This window comes from Eleutherodactylus coqui, chromosome 1 (genome assembly GCF_035609145.1).
Source record: "Eleutherodactylus coqui strain aEleCoq1 chromosome 1, aEleCoq1.hap1, whole genome shotgun sequence".
NCBI lineage: Eukaryota > Metazoa > Chordata > Amphibia > Anura > Eleutherodactylidae > Eleutherodactylus > Eleutherodactylus coqui.
In genome coordinates, this window is record NC_089837.1 from 221,704,901 (window position 1) to 221,728,477 (window position 23,577).

Consider the following 23,577-nt stretch of genomic DNA (forward strand, 5'->3'; position numbering starts at 1 on the left):
CCTTCCCTACGGATGGTTATGCTGCTAGTATATGATTCAATAGCCTGTGAAACCTCTCGAGTGAGGGTTTCAGCAGACGATGTCCGTGATGCCTTCACAGCTCATAAAAGGCTTCATTGTCCACTTTCTGTCAGTTTATGAGATCTCCCCAAACTTGGCTGCTCTGCACACACACCAGATGGTTTCCATTTTCAAATAACATTGCCAAAAGTGGACTTTGGAAGGTCCTAAAGCATTGTGATATCCCATACTGATTGGTTGTTCCGGTGACAACCAATCACCATACCCCATTGAAAGTCTGCTAACTCTACACCTCGTGGCAATCTGATGGTTTGTGTACTGGAATTATGACTGTGTGATACTCTCTTTTATACCTTATGCTCACACATCTGATTTGCAAATCCTATTCGCCTGACAGCACAGGATTGATGAGTGTCCTAATATTTTTGTCAACATAGGGTATGTACTCTGAAGTATGTATTCTGAGTTTAGGGACTCGGGTTCTTATATTTTTACTTTAAATTGTAATTATATTATGCAATACAATACACATATGAGAATTTTTTACAAACCCATAAAGAATACATATAGATGGCTACAAAGGACAGAACATGTTGAATTCCACTACACATCTGGGCAGAGACAAGTACTATATATTTATGTATCATGCATTATTTATGCCACTGACTATATAGTGCCTAAATAATGCTGTTACAGATTTACGGATTGTGGATCCCCTGGACCAACCAACCAAGCTGAGACCAGTCCTGGAGTGGTCAGCAGCTGACTGCTCAGGTAGAGGGACTGTAGCCAGCAATTCAGAATAAACTCAGATACAGAAATACAGACAGAACTCAGAGAGAAGGGCAAAACCAAGAAGGCATAGACAGAACTACGGAACAAACTCAGGAACTCAGAGAGAACTCAGAACAAAGAGAGGGACTGCATACTCACGCACAAACAGAGGCAAAACAGACTGCCAAACACCCAAAACACTCACCAGCATACCCACATGAATGAACAGATGGAATTGCTATAATAAATATAAGGAATTAGTTTGTGGATTGGCCAAGTCACTTAAGCCGGGAGCCCACTTCAAAGGTCCTCTGTGTCTCACGGTCCCTACTCGAACAAGACAACTCAACTAGCCCCAGGATATCTGCCTGCAAGCAGGGTGATCACCCCTATAGGGACAGCCCCGCACTGATACCTGACTAGCCCTAGAGGGTAAATAATCCAAGCAGCACAGGACACAGTAGTTCACAATAACACAGAGCAACAATGCAGATACAGAATCAGAACTGGTGACAATGCCAACACAGACAGATCAGAAGGCCTACAACAGACCCAGCACAGACACACGGAAAAATATACAGATACAGAAACAGAACTGACAACAATACCAAAACAGACAGATCAGAAGACCTACAACAGACCCAGCACAGACACACAGACAGATATACAGATACGGAAACAGAACTGGCAACTATGCCAGCACAGACAGATCAGAAGGCCTAAAAGAAGTAGGGGCACAAGACTGCTCCCACTGCAAGAGGAAAACCAGCAGAAACTGACAAAGAAGCTGGTATATATAAGCAACAGACCTGAGAGATTGGCTCACTAAAGCAATCCACACCCAGCCAGCACAATCATCCACACCCGTGAAGCTGAGCTGCTGGAAAAACATGTAGAACCACAGATAGATAGATTGATAGATAGATAGATAGATAGATATGAGATAGATAGATAGATAGATAGATAGATAGATATGAGATAGATAGATAGATAGATAGATAGATAGATAGATAGATAGATAGATAGATAGACATGACATGGAGAAATAGACATGACATAGATAGATAGATAGATAGATAGATAGAGAGATAGATATGACATAGATAGATAATTTGGCCATGTTTAAATACTAAGAAAGGATAAATAACTTAGTCCTTTTGTCACCTGTCCCTAACTTAAACCTAAGCCGTGCTATTAATAACATTAAAAATATAATGTAGAAATTTACTGAAGGATGTGGTGAGTTACTGGCAAAAAAAAATTCTAGCAAGTTATTTCATTTCCAATGAGAAATACTTCTCCGCATAGAGGTGCGCTGCAGTGCACAATTATTGTAACACTGTGAATTATTGTAAAACTTAAGAGTAATGGTTGTTGTTTTAATGGATTGCTCTTATAAAAACAGCTTTGGAGGCGCACTTAAGAACTGAACTTTCCAAAGAGCAGAATGTTTTTATTATACAAATTGCTTCCATGGGAAGGAACAAATTTAAGATTTATAAGTGGAATGTACTTATAGTTAAAATTAAAGTATGTTAAAACAAGGTATAAAAGAACACTTCAACAGGCCTGTTTCAGCATACCGTACTATGATGCATTGCGGTATGTACAGTAATTTCTACATGACCAGTCATTGTGTATACTGTAGTGGAAGATAGTTCTGACCAAATCAAATACATGTGCAAGTATGTATGCTAATGTGATAGGCATAATATAAGTCGCAAAGGAGCACATTTATTATTGGTGTTGTGCCAGAATTCTGCTGTAAATTACACCTTTTTTTGGCGCAAAACAATTTAGACTAATTTACTATTGATTTACACACAAATGTGTCTTGAATTGGGGGTGGGATTTGAGTTAAGTGAGGTGAATGAGATTTTAAAGTCGAGTGAGGTAGACAGATTTAAGAATTGTCACTTGTCACATTAAAAAAATCTTGTTCATATGCTGTATTCTGGCATATAGGCATCATAAAAGAAGATCCTCTTTCGTAATCTGCCATTGAGCCAGAATTGACAGCCACTATGTAGGAGCAACTTCCATTCTAGCTGCCTTGAGCCATCCGTTTATATGGCTGTATAATATGTGGTCTGTTGTTAATGTAGACAGATATTCTACAGAGTATATTTTGCTGCTTGTGTGAAAGCTTGTATATTGGGGTTGTGTTGGAGTGACCAGAGAAAGAAGCTGCATCACATACATATAGATATATGAAACGTTGTCTGTACTTTGAGCAAGGGTATATTTCTGCTGCTATCACTGCATATAGCAGCAAAGCAGACAGACAAATTATGCTTTGGCACGGGGAATATTGCCATCATCTGTTTGTGGTCTCAGACGTTGTTCACAGTTGTGATCCTGCCACTTCAAATTATTTGCAGCTAGCAGTGGGGTGAGAGGAATTAAATTACACAAAACAGGGATAGTTCACAATATACAATTTATACTGTGCGGCCCTCTGTTCTCGCATAGATTGGGGCTTATTTAGTTGACAGTGGTTTTTGTTAAATCTAAAAACAAAAAGAAACCCAACAGGGAAACAGCAAATGCACATAGTGCATGTCAGTAGCCTCAGATGTTGATCTAAGTCACAAGTCTGGCTGCTATGAGTTATTTGCAAGACTTACACAGTTAGCAGTGGTTTTTTGCAAACTACAGTTAGCTGGAAAGTTACATAAGACTACACTAAAAAGTAAACAAAAAACAACTAAGTAAAAAAATATTTTAGAAAAGGAAAGATGAAGAAAACAAAAGTAAGGGGACAAGTTGATGGTGCTATTGGTGGAGTTGGTAGAGGATGGGCCAGGTTTGCATTTCAGGTGTCTCCCACTGAAGCAACATGTTCTGCAGGAGGTGAAGCAAGCTCACTGTCATTCCTTAGAAGTAATTTTGCCCATGCCCTACATCTGCAGCATGCAGAACAGTTCATAGAGTGGACGCCTCAAGTGCCACCACCTTTTCTTCCTCCCAGTCGCAGGCAAACAGCAGTCAGTCTGCACCAGTCGGCCAGGGGCATCCCCCCTCTACATTTCCCTATGCTAAATCCTCCGCACACTCCTAAGCAGTCCACATGGATCAGTCTGAGCAGCTGTTTGATCATTAAGTGTCGTGAATGTCAACGGAGCAGTCCAAAAACTAGAGGGGGGATGGGGGTGGCAAGACATTGAATGCACTGATGCCCAACCATTCTTTTTGTCTGAAGAGGAGGATGAGGGTGGGTCAGTGCAGGCGGTCAGCCCTTCACAAGCAATGTGTACTCAAGGGCATACAAAAACAGAGGTGCCAGCTCCCAGTGCTCACTGTGACATAAAATCCACTCAGGAGGAGAAGGATTGTAAAGATCAAGAGGAGGTGTAAGATGATAAGATGCTTGAGCCCAGGGGCGTAGCTAGAGGCTCATGGGCCCGGGTGCAAAAGTTTAGCTTGGGGCCCCCTTCCAGACCCGTCCAACCGCCACTCCTTTTCACGGCTACGCCTTATATATCACTTTTGGCTACATTACTGTTTTTTTTTAATGACCCATCAATGGATCATTAGTAATCAGGGGTTTAAGCAGAGTTTTAAAACATCCAGAACACAAGCCTCAAGGCATGCTTTGCTTCCCCAAGAAAGAAAAAAATTATTTATAATAATTAACAATATATAATAGCATAATAACAATATATACAATAGAGACAGCATAAGCTAACTTTTATAACATGTTAGGGCTCATGTCCACGACCAGGTTTTCACCACGTATTATGGTGCGCCGTGAATGGAGTCAGTGAAAGCCAATGGACTGCGTGTAGATATGCAAAAGAAATAAATCCCAGCATGCTCTTTTTCTCTGCGTACCACGCAACGTGAGCCCTGTACACTTGTATGATACACTGCCCATATAATACATTGTTTCCTTATGCATTGTCACTCTAAACAGAGTGGGGAATTAAAAAAAAAATCTCACTGTGCATGCGCAGTGCCACACAAAGCTACATGCGGTACCTGCCGGCAGCGTGCATGGCTGGGAAATGTGTGAAATGCTGGTGGTCTCCCACAGCATTGTAGGCTTACGGCTGTGGCATTGAGCCCTCAGTCACCAATACAGAGGCTCAGTTCTAGTATACCTCTAATAGTGAAGTCAGGTGCCGGCTCGCTGATAGTGATTACCGTGCAGTTACCTCCAGTGATCGCTGGTGATGGTCACTTTCAGTTTTCATCTCTAGCCGGCCCAGACCACCATTAGGGCTTTTTCCAGCTACCATTTGTCTCTGCAGAATCCAAACAGACATGTTTGGCTACATGGTTTCCAGGCACAGCTGCACACTGCTAATAATTCCCTTCTTCTGCTCTTTAACCCATTAAGGACACGGCTTATTTTGGCTATAAGGATGCAATGATTTTTTAAGATTTCACTTCTCCACTTTTCAAAAGCCATAACTTTTATATTTTTCCATCAACATGGCGGCATGAGGGCTTGTTTTCTGCGTGGCAAAATGTATTTTTTATTGGTATCTTTTTGTGTACATAAAATGTATTGTAAAACTTTTATTCACTTTTTTGGATGACAAGGAGAGAAAAACATCAATTCTGCCATTTTTTTATGGCACTAATCATGCAGCATAAATGGCATTATACATTTTTCTGTGGGTCGGCATGATTACAAAGATACTATCTCACAGAACGCTCTTCGTTGTCCTCCCACAACTCCCCATCATACAGATCACCCCTCGTTCTCAACCACTCCACAGGACGCCCCTTGTTCTCCCCCCCGACACCCCATTACACAGAACACCCCTCGTTTCCATATCACACAGAACACCTCTTGTTCCCCCCCCACTCCCCATCACACAGAACACCCCTTGTTCCACCCCCACACAACACCCCTCGTTTACCAGTCACACAGAACACCTCTTGTCCCGCCCACACTCCCCATCACATAGAACACCCCTCGTTTCCCAATCACACAGAACACCCCTTGTTCCCCCCCACACTCCCTATTACACAGAATACCCCTCGTTTCCCAATCACATAGAACACCTCTTGTCCCCCCCCACACTCCCCATCACACAGAACACCCATTGTTCCCCCCACACTCCCCATCACACAGAACACCCCTCGTCCCCCCACTCCCCATCACACAGACCACCCCTTGTTCCCCCAACACACTTCCCATCACACAGAACACCCCTTGTTTCCGCCCCACACTCCCCATCACACAGAACACCCCTCGTTTCCCCCCTCCACTGCCCATCACACAGAACACCTCTTGTTTCCCCCCCACTCCCATCAAACAGAACCCCCCTGTCCCACCCCACACTCCCCATCACACTGAACACCTCTTGTTTTCCCCCACTCCCATCACACAGAACCCCCTGCCCCCCCACGCTCCCCATCACACAGAACACCTCTTGTTTCCCCCCACTCCCATCACACAGAACCCCCCCTGTCCACCCCCCCCCCACACTCCCCATCACACAGAATCCCCCTCCCCCTCTCTTAATCATACTGAACACTGCTCGTTCTCCTCTCCCATCACACAGGAGGACGTTCCCTCTCACGGACTGCACTTACTCTCACTATGGTCTCTGCGCAGGCAGGCAGCTTCTCCTGCACATCGGCGCTTCCTCCCGGACCTCCTCTCCGACTCCTCCCCTCTGATGATCTCAGTGCTGGAGAACCAGATGGGAGAGGAGTCTGAGCGGAGGTCCGGGAGGAAGCGCCGATGTGCAGGAGAAGCTGCCTGCCTGCGCAGAGACCTTAGTGAAAGTAAGTGTAGTCAGTCAGTGTCGTGGAAAGTAAGCCCCCTGGGCCCCCAGGGGCTTAGGGGCCGGGTCACAGTCGCGCCCCCAGTGCCCCCTATATGTACGCCAGTGCTTGAGCCTACTGTACATATACAGGCAGAGAGATTCATGATAGCAACTCACAGGGGGTTGAGGAAGAGGCAGACAGCACCGTGCCACAGCAGTGGTACAACTTCAATATAGTTTATAGGGCTCAAATGTGATAACAGGTTCCCTTTCATTTTAGCTTATCCCTTTTGTAGATAATTTGCAGAGTATAAGCTGCTCTAAATAAAGGCCATTAGCTTACTGTTTCGAATTGAGGATAACTGTGAAAAATTTAAAATTTCACCTGCTGTCGTGCTATTTTTCATATTTTACAAATGCTGTTTATGTAATTCCCTAGTTAATTTATGTCTAGTGTCTTTTAATCGGATAAACGTTTTTCAACATCAAGTTTTGTATTAATGTATTTGGAAACAGATACAAAATACACCATTTTAGTAAAGGTATGTATGCAGGTGTAGACTTAAAAGTTGCATGCTACAAAGAGTACAAAGAGACTGCACTCAATTTGCTGTACTCAGTTATAAAACTAGAGCAACTCTTAAAAAGGTAATAACATAGTAACTAATTTAATATTAGTAACAGCTATGAAAAAGGTAGTTGTTAGTTATTGCATGCTATATCATTATATGAGGGGTCTCACAGGGGCGAATTCGAATTGCGCATTCCATGATCGTTGTCCACATGGACGATACGTGGTAAAACATGGCATTGAAATGCAAATTCTGGGTGCAGGAAAAAAAATGCAGCATGTTCTGTTTTACCGCGGATTCCACTCGTATGGGCTCCATTGATCTCAATAAATGCGTTCGATCCACAGTGCATACACAATTACATTGCGTATGGATGCGAATTCACACGCAAGTTGCTAGGAGATCAGATACAAATAGAATAAAGTAAGCCGGAATTTGTAGGCAGACAATGCACTACAATCTGTCGAGCAACAAACCCATCCAGACTGCTGCCTGCAACCTCTTATTATTCTTCTGGGCTCTTTCTCCACAAGAATAAGGGTTTGTGTTTGTTTTTTTTTTAAATGGCTTATACTACTTTCAAAATAAGTAGTATAAACCAGCCAAGCCTGGAGAGCCGTATTCCATTCTGAAGGCTCTCAGAATTTCTCACCACGACAGCACAAGAAAATGTCACCTTAGTGATAGAAGGGCGTTTCCAGGGGGCTGAGCTATTTTCTGATTTCATTCCCTGCTTGTGATCTTTGTTATGCGCAAATGATATGCTGTCCGTACACATACATTCATGTTGAAAACCACACGCATATGCAGCCATACACAATTCATATCCACGATCATTCTTCTGGTCTTCCGTTTTAAATATCCACACGCGGAATCCGACCCACTTGTATTAAAGAACATCAACAGAACATCTGAATGTAGCAGAAAAAAAACTGAAAAAAATTGGTAGAGCACCATGGGAGGGAATGGAAGCCAAGGATAGAGTACAGGTGTGCAGTGCTTTAGGGCAAATGGGGCAAATATAGGTGCTACCTGCCTAGTAACACTGGTGAATAAAAGGTCATGCTACTGTCAGTTAATAAGGAAGGAAATGGTGAAAAGACTAAAGCTCTGGCACAACCTATTAACAGCGGCATACTCTAAGATAGACATACCACTGGAACGGATTAAAAGAGCACTTTATTTGGAACCAGCAGGTAATGCGTTTCGAGGCATATTCACCTCTTCATCAGACAGAATAAAACAAGCAGCTTTACTTCATCAGCATCGAAGCAACATCATCAAAACCATTTGTAGCATTATATGCAGGAAAGCAACATTTTGACGTGATGGCCTAGGCCTGTGACAAAATGGTAATAACTTCCTTAATGAAGCCTTAAGAACATCCATCATGTAATTGCCTTCTCTGGCTGCTCATTTGGAGAAGACAGAGGAATTTGGGAGCACTGGAAGAAGTTCAATGAGCAGTGGATTGACGAAATTGACACCATTGAGAAAATGGTGTACAGTGACAGCTCCTGTGCTGTTCGTCTCTTGTATGTTCCAGTGATGAGGAATATCCTCTGCCTCTGTCTTCTCAGCAGCTTGAAAATGTGATTACATGATGCCTAATCCCAGACAAGGCTAATTTAAAGTTATTACCATTGTTTTATTATGTGTAATGCTACAACCGCAAAAAAAGGGATATGGGACGATACCTCTACAGCGTCACCTACTAGAAGGCAGCATTCCTGCAAGTCAATGTTAGACTTTTTATACAAGCCTTGTAACAATATCTGGGAATTGAAAACCAAACCAGAGTCTAACATTGTCTTGCAGGAATGCTGCCTTCTAATAGGTGACGCTATAGAGGTATTGTTCCATCTCCCTTATTTGCATAGTACCCAGAGGAGCATGAATAGCCTTGTAAGTCTCCTCACTCGCCAAGACAGAAACCTATTGCACACTGATGAGGGGCAAATACCCCGAAACAGCTGTCTGTGTATGGATTCTGGCTTGGCTTTCAATTCCCAGTCATTGTTATAAGGCTTGCATAAAGAGTCTAACACTGACTGCCTTCCAATACGTGGCGCTGCAGAGGTATTGCTCTATCTTCCTTATTTGCATGTTACCCAGAGGATCATAAATGATCCTCATTCACCTTCTATGTGCTCTCCCTAAGGAAAAAAGATAGCGTTCCTGACCCATGCTACCACTGGTTTTGATCTTGCTTTAATGCTGGTGAAATAATGATGCTTTTTTTATTCTGTACATTGTGCAACTATCTGATGAATATTCTTTTATTCCATACCATTGGTATCTATATCCCAGAGTATTCCACTGTTAATAGATTGTGATAGTCTATTCACCATTTCTTTTCTTCATAAATGGAACATTGACTGAAATTATGTAATATGTAACGAGCTTCCTTTAAATAAGTATCCATCGACGCAAGTGCTAAAATCACTGTTTCCATTACAGTAAAAATATCTTTGGTCCTCCCTTAATAAAAGTCAGGATGGGTTATTTGAATAGTCTGCTAGCTTTAGAAGTGGGATCTTTTGTGCCTGGGCCTAATGCCGAGTAGCATTTAGTTCTGCTGTCTGAGAAAAGTGTTTGGTTTGAGTTGTTTTTCTTTGTAAGAATTGCAGTCTGACAAACACTTCTAAGAGATTCATTGCTGGTTCTCTAAAACCCAACTTAATTGTCCTATCCCATATTTCATACAAAGGCTATATCTATTGTTGTAACCATTATTGCTCCAAATCATCTAAAATAAACACAGAAACTGTACAATTGGTTTTGATTAACCCCTTAAGGACGTGGCCCCTTTTTTTTTTTCATTTTCGGTTTCTCCTAACCACTTTAAAGAAAACTTATTTGTCCATCAACGTAACTGTCTGAGGGTTTATTTTTTACAGGACGAGTTGTATTTTTAAATGGTACTACCGCATATAATGTACCATATAGTGTTCTGAAAAAGTTTTTTTTTAAATTCTAAGTGGAGTGAAATGAAAAAAAAACAACTATTTCAACATCTTTGAGGGGGTCTTGTTTCTATGGTGTACATACTGCAGTAAAAATGACAACTTTATTCTATGGGTTAATATGATTACGACAATAGAAAATATATTTAGTTTTTCTTTTTCGTTGTATTACATTTTAAAAATAAAATATCTTTGGAAAAAAATAACATTATTTTCTGCCGCCATGTTCTGACAGCCATAACTTTTTTATTTTTCCATCAACATAGTTGTGCGAGGACTTGCTTTTTGTGGGACATCTGATAATCTCCATTAGTACCATTTTTGATTACATTGTACTTTTTGACAGCTTTTAATTACATTTTTTCTTGGAGACACGGTGACCACAAAAGTGCAATTCGGGCATTCTCTTTTCTTTTTCCTTTAATGTACACCGTGTAGGATAAATAATGTGTTACTTTGATAGGTTGGACAGATGTAGTGATACCAAATAAATATTTAGTTATTATGATTTTTTTAAATTCTAAATATGGTAAAAGGTTTTTTAAAACTTTCATTACCTTTCATTTTTAAAAAATAAATAATAAAACTTTTTTTTACTAACTTTTACATTTTTTTAGTCCCCATAGTGGACAAGAACTTGCTATCAATTGATCGCTCATATAGTATAATGTAATACCATAGTATTACCCTATACTGTAACATGACAGGCAATCTATCAAGCCATGCCACAGTTATGGTATAATAGGTAATCTCATCACAGGGTGGGGGAGGGGACTATCTGCAACTGTGTAACTCCAATTGAGGCATTTAAATGCCACTGTCACAAATGACCTTTAGAGGATTACCAGCGTACTAAATTATACTGTGATTTGACAGGCATGCCTTCATAGGCAATCTGCAATGGCAGCCCATGGGGTCCTCAGAAGGCCCCTGGCTACCACAGCAGCCAAACAGAACCACGTGCTCTTCAGAACCCCCAAACTCCAATAGAGGCATTTAAATGCTGCTGTCAGGATTGACTGTGGAATTTAAAGGTTTAACAGCTGCCATAAGCATGAGTGCTGATCACAGTTGTTGTAAGCGGGTGTCTGCTGTCCTTAACCCCCAATCCCACTTCATAGAAACCCCGAATCTCCATATATTGGAAGTCTGCATGGTTTTTCATATGATAAAGATTTTCCTGCACACATTTTGTCATCAGCATTGCAAAAAAAATATTGACATGTCAATTCTTGATGCGACTCCCATGCAGAGTCCATATAGAAACCATGTTGGGCAGCTGCACACAGACTTGCCTATTGACTGGAGCTGAATCTGCATGTAGATCTGCAGCAGAACTGGGAGGGCTTAAAATGCGTTAGTGTACGGTGCAAGAAAAGATTCGACTTTCCCTATCTTTCCCGCGTGTAGTTAATACTACACGCGGGAAATATCGGGCAGGACCTGTCTTCTTGCTTTTTCTTTCAAACTCAGAGTTTGAAAAGCCCGAAAGGGGAAAAAAAAGATGTTCATGCACAAATATGCTCTGTAACGGCGAGCGTAGTTGTGCATACGGCCGCCTGAAACCGCCATGAGACTCAACCTCTAAGTATCAGATGTAAGCTGGAAAAATGCAGCTGTGGGAACGAGTTCTCATTCTCTTCCATCTGTCACCTACTTCTTGCTAACCCACAACCTAAATATACTGTATATTAGAAAGAAGTAGGGCATGGGACAGGTGAAGGGAGGAAGACTACAGGATTTGATTGGACAGTTTGTTCATAGACTGTTACTATAGAGACACATTGTCCTGCACAGGAGCAGCCAGCATAAGATGGTTTTAAACACAAGAATCAGAGCTGTAGCTAAGGTTTCCTCCACAAAATGTTCAGCGCGCCCCCTCCCTTCCACACACACACCTCCCACCTTTTCCCACACACAAACACATAATTTACGAGAGTTTGGCCCCCTTATTAAATGTAACATAATTTACATTGTATTTACACTACGGGCCTGTTCACAGCATTGATGTATGCTTAACATCTATGCCAAGAAAAGCTCCCTGCAAACACACTAAGAGTTTCCATAGGGTTCCTTTCACCCGACCAAGGCCAAAAAAGTGTTCTTCTGCCACTCTTGGGCCAATATATGCTGGTGTGCCTCAGAAAAAAAGGTATGGAATAACATAACAAACTACGCTATTCCATACAAAAGTATACTGTAAAAAAGAATACTGTGCGGCACTGTATGCCTTTTTAACATTGGATTGTATAGGACCTATAAAGTCCTAGTATACTCTATACAAATAGTCATCATAACTAGTACCGCTACATACACATACAGTCATGTACACCCTCTATGAATTCTATGGTTTAATATAACAGGACATGTACTGTTATGAACTTGAACATTTAACACGCTAACTGAGGCCTCTAGATTCTGAGGTATAGCTCTTGGATTTTTGAAGCTACTGTGAGCATTGTTTCTAACCCTGGAGTAAATTTGCAGGGATATCCACTTCTGGGAAGAGTGTCATCAGTCTTGAATGTTTTCTATTTGTGAAAATTCTTACTCGTTGCAGATTTACAGCCTCTCAATTATTTGGAAATGGCCTTACAACCCTTCTCAGATTGATGGCAGCAACAAATTCTTATCTAAGATTACTGCTCATGTATTTCCTCCTTGGTATTGTGTCAACACATACCTGAATGCTCCAGATCAGCAAACTGTCCAAACTTATGTTTGTATAAGTTATTTATAACTTATATATTTGCTGATTATCAATTAATTAAAGGCATTTGATTAGCAACACCTGGCTGCTATTAACCCTCTTTAATTCCTATTTAGGCCTTAGTCAGACGGGCGTTTTTTCGCGCGATTTGCGCATGCGCATGCGTCCGGCGATTTTTTTAAACCATTGCTTTGCAATGGTATCGGACACATGAGCGCTTTTTATGCGCTCGTCCGATAAATTATAGAACAGAAATCACACATCGCACCTATCTGCGATCTGCGATTCCTGTTCTCTTCTCTATATGCACTCAATGGGGCCGGCGGCAACAGCGCCGACCCCATTGAGAACATATAGAAGACAAATCATTCTTCTCTGCCACAGCTGTAACAGCTGTGGCAGAGAAGAACGATGTTTGCCCATTGAATTCAATGGAGTCGGCAATACAGCCGGCTCCATTGAAAGCAATGGGCTGCCGGCGTGCGCTGGATGAATTGTCGGGAAGGGCTTAAATATATAAGCCCTTCCCTGCAATTCATCCAGAAAAGTGTTAAAATAAAAAAATATATATATATACTCACCTGCTCCCGGCAGCCGGAGTTCCGCGCGGCCGGCCTGCAGTGGGTGTGAAGGGGGTGTGAGTCAGACCTGCCCCCTGATTGGCTCAGCGCTGAGAGTATATATATATTTTTTATTTTAACACTTTTCTGGATGAATTGCAGGGAAGGGCTTATATATTTAAGCCCTTCCCGACAATTCATCCCACACTCGCCCGCAGCGCATTGCTTTCAATGGAGCCGGCTGTATTGCCGACTCCATTGAATGCAATGCGCTGGACAGCTCCGGCCCGTTTCTAATGAACACGGCTAGGAGCAGATTTTCAGGCGATTTTCGGGCACCGGTCACGCGATTTGCGGATGCACATCCGTGATGCGATCCGCAAATCGCGCGAAAAAACGCCCATCTGACTAAGGCCTTAAGCAGTAAGGGATTATTTATTTTTTAGGCTATGCGTCTGCATTTTGGCCTGTTTTAGTTGAATATATAATGACAGTGTAATCTGTCTTGTACTGTTTTTTATCTGAGATTGTAATTCCCTAATTTTAAAACGTTCTAAGGACCATATAGCCCGTATTATGTCCTGATATGTAAAACCAGAGAATGCAAAGAGGTTATACTTAGTTTTCTTTTGAGTGTATATGTAATCACACATATGAATGCTTACATTCATACTTACACATTAGGCTATAATTTCACCTCTGTGTATAGGAACAGAAAAATGGAAAACTTACAGTAAATAGATCCATGCTATGATGGAACCAAAGGGCAGCAGACAGATCCCATTTACTATATGTAACTGTAAAGACGTAATATTGGTGCATAAGGATATGCAGGTCGGACTTTCTTCTATCTATGCCCTGTCACCCTAAAGACCTACCAACTCTCCCAGGAGTCCAGGAGGTTTCCCCCTTTTCCGGCAGCCTTTTCTGGATGTTCTGGGAAAGATGGCAACTATGAGATACATACACATTATTTATATATGTATTTATATATATATAAAACGATCTTGCCATCCAAGGCCCTAAAAGTGGTTTCCCCCTTGGCATACAAAAAAGGTCTCAGAGGCTACTTGTGTGTAATGGACCTATTTTTCCACTTGTGTAAAAATTGTTGACTACTAGATATGCCTCTACGACATGTTCAAAGATATTTCTCCCAGTTAACAGAGTTTGAGAGGAGGCCTTTGACACCCACCCACCATCGCCTCCATTGCAGTGGTGTGATGAGCAATGAAAGTAGACTGCTATGAAGTGGAAACAGGTGGTCTTCAGTAATGAATCCAGGTTTAGTTTAGGCACTGACAACGGCTGTGTTTATGTCTGGAGACCTAGGGGTGAGCAACTCAATCCTGCCTTTGCTGTGGAGCTGCAAAGTACCCCCGGTGCTGTTGTGATGGTTTGGGGGGGCCATCGCATACAACAGTTGGTCACCCCTAGTAGTGGTATGTGGGTCAATGACAGCTTTGATATGTTCAGGACATCCCTCAGCCACATACTGTATGTTGCCTCTCATGACAGGGCTTCCAAGAGCCATTTTCCAGCAGGATAATGGTCGGCTGCATACACAGCAAGGGTGTCACAGGAATGGCTGCATACACAGTAAGGGTTTCTCCACAATGATGCCATACTACACAGTGTTCTGCCCGGTCACCAGATTTATCCCCAATGGAACATGTATCAAACTATTTGGGACACCAACTTCGACAGCCTATGAGTTTGCATTACCTAGAAATATGGACTGATATGCCGCAGGATACCATATGGAACTGGTACGCCTTTATGCCTGCCCATATCACATCCTGCATCCAAGCAAGAGGGTAAAGATCCTCCATGCCCATCCACATAACATCTTGTATCAAAGCTAGAGGCAGTACAACAGGGTACTAGAGCCTTCATGCCCATCCATATCGCATCTTGTATTCAAGCTAGAGGCGGTACAACAGGGTACTAGAGCCTCTATGCCCATCCATATCACATCTTGAATCCAAGCTAGAGGCTGTACAACAAGGTACTAGAGCCTCCATGCCCGCCCATATCTCATCTTGCATTCAAACTAGAGGCGGTACAACAGGGTACTAGATCCTCCATGCCCGCCTGTTTCACATCTTATATCCAAGTTAGAGGCCATACAACAGGGTACTAGAGCCTCCCTGCCCACTCGTATCACATCTTGTATCCAAGCTAGAGGCGGTACAACAGGGTACTAGAGCTTTTATGCCCATTCATATTACATCTTGAATCCAAGCTAGAGGCAGTACAACAGGGTACTAGAGCCTCCATGCCCACCCATATCACATCTTGCATTCAAGCTAGAGGCGGTACAACAGGGTACTAGAGCCTTCATGCCCGCCTGTTATACATCTTATATCCAAGCTAGAGGCCATACAACAGGGTACTAGAGCCTTCATGCCCATCCATATCACATTTTGTATACAAGTTAGAGGCGGTACAACAGGGTACTAGAGCCTCCATGCCCTCCTGTATCACATCTTGCATTCAAGCTAGAGGCGGTACAACAGGGTACTAGAGCCTTCATGCCCACCCGTATCACATTTTGTATACAAGTTAGAGGTGGTACAACAGGGTACTAGAGCCTCCCTTCAAGTGCTTAGTTTTCTGTAATAAAAAATCCTTTAGCTCTGATATTGTAATAACTTACTAACATGAACGTTACAATCACACAAAGAAAGATTCATGTGATTCTGACAACTCCTTTTAGGTGCTTGAATTTTTTTTACAATGTGTATATATATATATATATATATATATATATATATATATATATATTGTGAGACAGTGACTGACAAAGTGCTGGAGGGTGGATACGTGCCACCGAGTGGCCTGGGCTCGGTGGAGGAAGCCAGCATTTCTGTGTCAGTAACGTTACGTTACTGACACGTTGTAGTTTTGTAAGTGGCTCCAAGCCGCATAGTCCGGGCCGGCTTTTCCTGGAGTGGTCAAAGTGAAGGGTAGGATCGCCACTCCCACGTACCAGGTGAGGCTTGTACCAGGCCTTATAAAGCCTGGGTCTGCAGGTCAGAGAGAGAGAGAGCGTCTGGCTGAGAGCCAGAGAGAGGGCTCTGTGGAGCAAGGAGCCCGGCTAGCCCAGCGTGTGGGCTGAGAGAGCCAAAGGTGAGGTTGACAGGGTGACGCCCCTAACCTCAACACCCAGGAGGGTGTGGTGAGACCTCCACAGGTCTGAGGACCGGACTGGCTATGTGACGTTTTGAAGTGAGTAGTCAGGGCCGGACTCTGTGTAGTAAGCGCTCAGACGAGCAGGTGATTATTTTATGTTGGCCTGAAGTCAAGGCCTGGTTTATTTGTGTTGTATGCTGCAATAAACCCAGGCGAAGCCTGGACTAAAGGTCCTTTTGTTGCCCGGTGTCACTGTCTCTGGCCGCGGATACCCACGCTGCTACCGACCCTAAATGCTAATCCCTCACATTATATATATATATATATTACCATACATCAACATACACATTTATACTATACAATATATACTATATATGGATTACACAGTCATACTTTTTCTGCAGATAGCTGGAGCCTCACGTTGGCAGCCTAGGCAGCGGAGAAGACGGCTTCCTGGATTGTATTCCCTGTTGTCTGCAGTCTTCCTCCTCCTCCCCCTTCTGTCCATCTGGACCAGGAGTTCTGAACTGCTGCCTGTATTAAGTTACAGGCAGCGCAACAAAAAGCAGGAGAGGAAGGAGCAGTACAGGAGGGAGAGAGAAGAGAAAGATCAGACAAGGCTGGAGGAGGAATATAGAGGAGAGGGAACTGAAGGAAGCGTCTAAAGCCCCATCAGTATGCTACCTAACCCAGATCCCCTATCCTACACCACTGATAAGAATTTTTAATCAAGATCTATTGTAAAGCAGCAGCATTTTTCATTTAAGAAACAATGGGATAAAATGGGACAACAAAATTGATTGGAGGGTAAACAACCACCAACCTTTACTTAATTTTGTCATGTCCTCACATTCACTACTAGAAATATGGCAGGAGGTAGTGGTGGTTTGTGGCCCTGTTCTGCATGAGGAGGTGATAATGGACAAGAGATAATCTAGAGTTTGCAAAAAAAAAATCTACTTTCTGTCATTTTAATGCAGTGATTTTTTAAAATCTGTAGCTGGTTTTCTTGATCTTGCCTACTTTCAGTCTAGATCAAGATATCATATTTAGGTCAAATTGTTGGTACCTTGTGGTGTTGAAAAAAATGAAGTTCCTAGCAGGTTGGATTCTTGTCATTTAAAGGGGTTGTCCCGCGCCGAAACGGGTTTTTTTTTTTTTCAACCCCCCCCCCCCCCCCGTTCGGCGCGAGACAACCCCGATGCAGGGACCTAAAGAAAGCTTACCGGAGCGCTTACCTTAATCCCCGCGCTCCGGTGACTTCTATACTTACCGGTGAAGATGGCCGCCGGGATCCTCTTCCTCCGTGGACCGCAGCTCTTCTGTGCGGTCCATTGCCGATTCCAGCCTCCTGATTGGCTGGAATCGGCACGTGACGGGGCGGAGCTACACGGAGCTACACGGAGCCCCATAGAGAACAGGAGAAGACCTGGACTGCGCAAGCGCGGCTAATTTGGCCATCGGAGGGCGAAAATTAGTCGGCTCCATGGGAACGAGGACGCTAGCAACGGAGCAGGTAAGTATAAAACTTCTTATAACTTCTGTATGGCTCATAATGAATGCACAATGTATATTACAAAGTGCATTATTATGGCCATACAGAAGTGTATAGACCCACTTGCTGCCGCGGGACAACCCCTTTAAAGCCTATTGCCGTTACAAACTTACCAAATATTTACATTGTAACTGTCTTAATCACAAGCCTTAGGCGCCCCATAATACCTCTCTTCTCCATATAGGGAGCCTAGTACTAAGAATGAAGCATTGTATTTGGGGGCCCTGTTACAAATTTTTGAATTGGGACCCAGAAGCTTCAAGATACGCTGGTGTGGGTACCAGTACAGGTATGGGAGGGGAGCCCCAAGCTGAACTTTTGCACCCAGGCGCCTGGACCTTTAGTTATGCCACTGGATACCCTACATACTCTCACTTAGATCCCTTTTCAGATTAGATCAACAGGGCACATTATGGAAAGGATAGAAAGCTAAGGATATAATAACCAGGCAAGGTGTGCAAATTAGAGAGCAGTATTCAAGTAAAAAGACAAATAGCAAAAAAGCTATTAATATTGTTAGTCTGAAACTGTACAAATAGTGCTGAGATTTGTCAGACTCTGTATGAACAATACGCCACGGACAAGAGAAATAGTAATGCCTAGCTGTCAATTTACTCATTTCAGAGAGGAATAATAAAGGAGCAGCAACATGCCAAGTTCTAAGAAAAGGTACACAAGAATTGTTTGGTTTTTTTAAAATTGGGAATTCAATTATTTAAAGAACGGACATTTTAGGAGAGCTGAAAAGTCTACTTGAACCCCTGAATCCTTGCAGTAGTATTACTCTTAGTAATCAAAATCCTAATTGCTTTACCATTCCATCATCTTCAAAGTGTAATGTGGAGAAGTAATCAGTAGTTAAAAATAATGTATACATCCTTTATTGGAAATGCCCCATATCAAAGGAGGAGATAAAGGCTTTTGCTTTTTGTTCTTTTTTTGGAAAGCTTGTAAATTAGCAGAAGTCATGAAAACGTTAAATGTCTTGAATGAAAAGGGAGAGTTCCTGCTTTCTCGAATTAAACAACCAATATTAATATAGGGCCATCCTGTGAATTCAGTCTTTGCTGTTCTCAAGTCAAACTCTGAGTAAAACTCCTTTCCTTGTCTTCTCCCACTGCAGGAATTATATTGTGTTCTCAAGGTGAGCTCACTTAAATATTTGGACCTTACAGAGAAACCTTAATGGACGACGCTCAAGACTTGAATGAGCAATCAGTAAGTATCTTGCAATTTTCTTAATCCATCATGAATAATTTGTATTGTTGTTGGCACCATTTGCTATATGATGACCTGAACCTGTTTAGCAATATATACCACTGTGATATGTTCAATCTCTTCACTCTTCTGGGGATCCAGCTCTGCCATAGACTACACTATGGCACCAGTGATGCTTTTTAATTTATTGTCTCAGCATTTCTAGAGCCTGGTCGGCGAATGAGGAACATAAAACTGGTCCTTAGGCTCTAGCAGTGTTGACATTTTTCAGTAACCAGTAGGGGACATCACACCTCCCTTCTAAGGCCTTAGTCATGACGGATGCGCATCCGCAAATCGCATGACCGATGCCCGAAAATCGCCCGAAAATCTGCTCCTAGCCGCGTTTCATTAGAAACGGGCTGGAGCTGTCCAGCGCATTGCATTCAATGGACCCGGCAATACAGCCGACTCCATTGAAAGCAATGCGCTGCGGGCGAGTGTGAGATGAATTGTCGGGAAGGGCTTAAGCCAAGGGCTGAGCCAATCAGAGGCAAGTCTGACTCACACCCCCTTCACACCCACTGCAGGCCGGCCGCTCTGAACTCCGTCTGCCGGGAGCAGGTGAGTATGTATATATTTTTTATTTTAACACTTTTCTGGATGAATTGCAGGGAAGGGCTTATATATTTAAGCCCTTCCCGACAATTCATCCCACACTCGCCCGCAGCGCATTGCTTTCAATGGAGTCGGCAGTATTGCCGGCTCCATTGAATTCAATGGGCAAACATCGTTCTTCTCTGCCACAGCTGTTACAGCTGTGGCAGAGAAGAATGATTTGTCTTCTATATGTTCTCAATGGGGTCGGCGCTGCTGCCGCCGGCCCCATTGAGCGCATATAGAGAAGAGAACAGGAATTGCAGATCGCAGATAGGTGCGATCTGCGATTTCTGTTCTATAATTTATCGGACGAGTGCATAAAAAGCGCTCATGTGTCCGATACCATTGCAAAGCAATGGTTTTAAAAAAAATCGCTGGACGCATGCGCATGCGCAAATTGCGCAAAAAAAGCTCGTCTGACTAAGGCCTCAAGCTGAAACTTTTATTTTGCTGTTTTTATGAAATATCTGATAATAAATATCCAAATGAGTACTGTCAGAAGCAGATTGCAGGGTGTCCCAAAAAATTTACACATACTTCAAAGCAATCATCTATGCCCTTTTTAATATCTAAATTGAATAGATGATGGCAATGAGTAGTATTATCTTGTCTCGAAAAATGTCAGTAGGCACACAATTGCTAAAACTACCAAGTGGCCATCAGGAAAGTCAAATAAAATAGCAGGTTTGACTTTTGGACCACACAGTAGTCCCCCGCAATCAGAAGTGTCTAGATGTTAATGGTGACCACTTTGAGCACCTAATGTTATTGCAGAAGTCAAACATGACTTACAGCCAGGGGCATAACTATAGGGGATACGGTTGCCCCCAGGTCCAGGAGCCTTAGGGGGCCCATAAGGCCTCTCTTCTCCATATAGGGAGCCCAGTACTATGAATATAGCGTTGTAGTTGGGGACCCTGTTACAAGTTTAGCAGTGGGACCTAGAAGCGTCAAGTTACGCTTTTGCTTACAGCTATTCTTTGATGTCTATGAAAATCTTTTCTATACATATTTTTCAGTATGTCTACATTTTTAGGACACCCGTATTTTATATTAAAAGAAATGACCTTTTGTCATGGCTTTAAAATGTACCTCAAGTTACTACACAACTACTTTTCCATCAAACTTTTAGTGTATTGTTCTACACATGAAGGTGGTGGTTTGCCATATCATTGAATTAATTGTGCATCCTGTCATATTTTCTGCCATGGCAACACACAGTAAGGTTCTCCGACAGAAAACAACTATTGTATGGGTCCTTAATAGAGATGAGCGAACGTACTTGGATAAGCACTACTCGTCCGAGTAATTTGCTTTATCCGAGTACCTCTCTGCTCGTCCTGAAAGATTCGGGACGCGCTGCGGAGCGGGGAGCTGCAGGGGAGAGCGGGGAGGAACGGAGGGGAGATCTTTCTCTCCTTCTCTCCCGCCCGCTCTGCCCCGCTCACCGCTGCGACTCACCTGTCAGCAGCGGAGCGCCCCGAATCTTTCAGGACGAGCGGAGAGATACTCGGATAAAGCACATTACTCGGACGAGTAGTGCTTATCCGAGTACGTTCGCTCATCTCTAGTCCTTAACCCCTTAAGGACATGGCCTATTTTTGGCAGATTTTCATCTCCATTTCTCAAAAGCCCTAACTTTTTTACTTCTGTCGACGCAGCTGTATAGAAGCTTGTTTTTTTGCATGGCGAACGGCAGTTTTTGTTGGTGCCATTTTTGGGTACATAAACTATATTGTAAAACTTTTATTATTTTTTTAAATGATCAACAGGGAGAGAAAACGCATCAATTCTGCCATAGATTTTGTTTGTTTTTTTTACAGCGTTAATCATGCATTATAAATGACACAATACATTATTTTCTGCAGGTTGGTTGATTACAATGATACCAAAATTCCTATATTTTTTTAGGTTTTTCCACTTTTCTGCAATAAAACCCCTTTTTTTGGAAATCTTTTATTTTCTAAATCGCTGCATTCAAAGTTTTATAACTTTTTTATTTTTTATGTATGGAGTTCTGTGAGGGCTTATTATTTGCGGGATGAGCTGTAATTCTTATTGCTACCGTTTTGGGATACATACGGCTTTTTCGTTCACCTTTATTGCGTTTTTTGGGGCATCAAAACGCTAAAAATTAACATTTGCCTTCGTTTTTTAGCGTTTTTTACAATTTTTTTTGCAGTGTAGGATAAAAAGCATGTGCAACTTATTGTACATGTTGTTAAAGATGCGATGATACCAAATATGTGGGATTTAAATTTTTTTCATGCTAATATGAGAAACGGCACCTAAAAAGTTTTTGTTTTTTTTTACACCATCTGTGTCCCTGTGGGGGACTTTCACCATAGCACCAAGAATATCTATGATAAGGCATTGCAGGACTTCCATCCTGCAATGTCTTATCGCTTGTATTAGCGATAATAGGCACTGGCGATACAGGAATGCCGGCAATTATATAGCGAGAGCCTGATAATATCACAGAGGGAGTGCGCTCCCTCTGTGAACCCATCCCATGCTGCAATCTTCATCTAGATCACGGCAGAGAGGACGTTAACAGCGGGGGTCGCATCTCCGATGCACCCCCGCTGTTGCAACGGGAGGCCGACTATCACTGACAGCCGTCTCCATGCGCCGTATAGTGCGAGATTGCTTATGATCTCGCGCTATCCCCAGGACGTAAGTTTACGCCTTGTTGCAGGAAGTATCCCGCTGACAGGATGTAAACTTATGCCCTGGAGCGGGAATGGGCTCAAGTATCGAGAGCCCTATGATCTACTGGGATAGTAAGAATTGTAAAGTAGGGCTGAGTTCACATATGTATGATGAACAGAATAGATTGTAAAGCCAGACTATGGATTGCAAGGCCAGATGTATGGCTGCCAGCGTCCTCACCATGAATGGGGCATGGCGTAGGACGATGCTAGGATTGTCAACTAACTGAATTGAAAAACTCTGTAATTAACATTTTTTTCTTCGTTGTTTGCTTTCTTGCATAAAAGGAGGAGTGATATCAGCATGTAGATTGTATGTTCTGTATAGCATTTGTGTAGCAAACATCCGTCCCGTAAGCTTTGTCTCATTGTAATACTATAATAAGCACTTGATAAATCTCCACTTCTCTCCACCCAGACAGTGATGGCTTGACAGCTTGTTGTACTTTCCTGGTGTAATTTCATCCTTTGAATCTCTTGTACTTAGAGCTGGGTTTTGTTTGTTGTGCTGTTAAGAAAGCATTAAACAATGGACTAAACAGATGGTCCGAAAATATTTAGTTAGTTTATGAAGGTGTCGTGCACAACATCCAAAAAGGGATTATTTTCACCTCCATTAAATAAATAAAAAGCCTTTATTGGTGGTGTTACAGCGATTACGTTCTTAACCCCTAGGACGATCGGCAATTCACACTGAATATGGCTTGGAAGCTGCTAAATAAACTAGATATTATAAGTTATTATTATTTGTAGTCAGAGGTAAGGGTGCATTCACTCATGGCAGCAAATTGTGGGAGTTTTGTGTGTTGTGAGAAGTGCAAAACTTACATGAAGATGCAACCCAATATTTGCAATTGGGGTATTTACGTGGGTGATTTTTCTGTTGCAGCGATGCTGCGAGACGAAAAAAGTTGTAACACGTTCTATGTGAGTCTTGCATGAGAATAGAACATGCAGATGAGCAGTCTCTCACACATCACACACAGGGTG

The 23,577-nt window shown here is 42.5% G+C and overlaps 1 protein-coding gene across 12 annotated transcripts in view; it reads left to right on the forward strand.

Annotated features, from left to right (window-relative positions):
• Nucleotides 1-23,577, forward strand: part of EYA4 (EYA transcriptional coactivator and phosphatase 4) — a 294,629-nt gene that overhangs the window by 22,546 nt on the left and 248,506 nt on the right. For all 12 annotated transcript variants that reach the window (XM_066605631.1, XM_066605656.1, XM_066605638.1 and 9 more), the window contains exon 2: nucleotides 19,143-19,237. In XM_066605631.1, coding sequence (XP_066461728.1) covers nucleotides 19,205-19,237 — 33 coding nt within the window. In that variant the 5' untranslated portion in view covers nucleotides 19,143-19,204. The remainder of the gene's footprint in view (nucleotides 1-19,142; nucleotides 19,238-23,577) is intronic.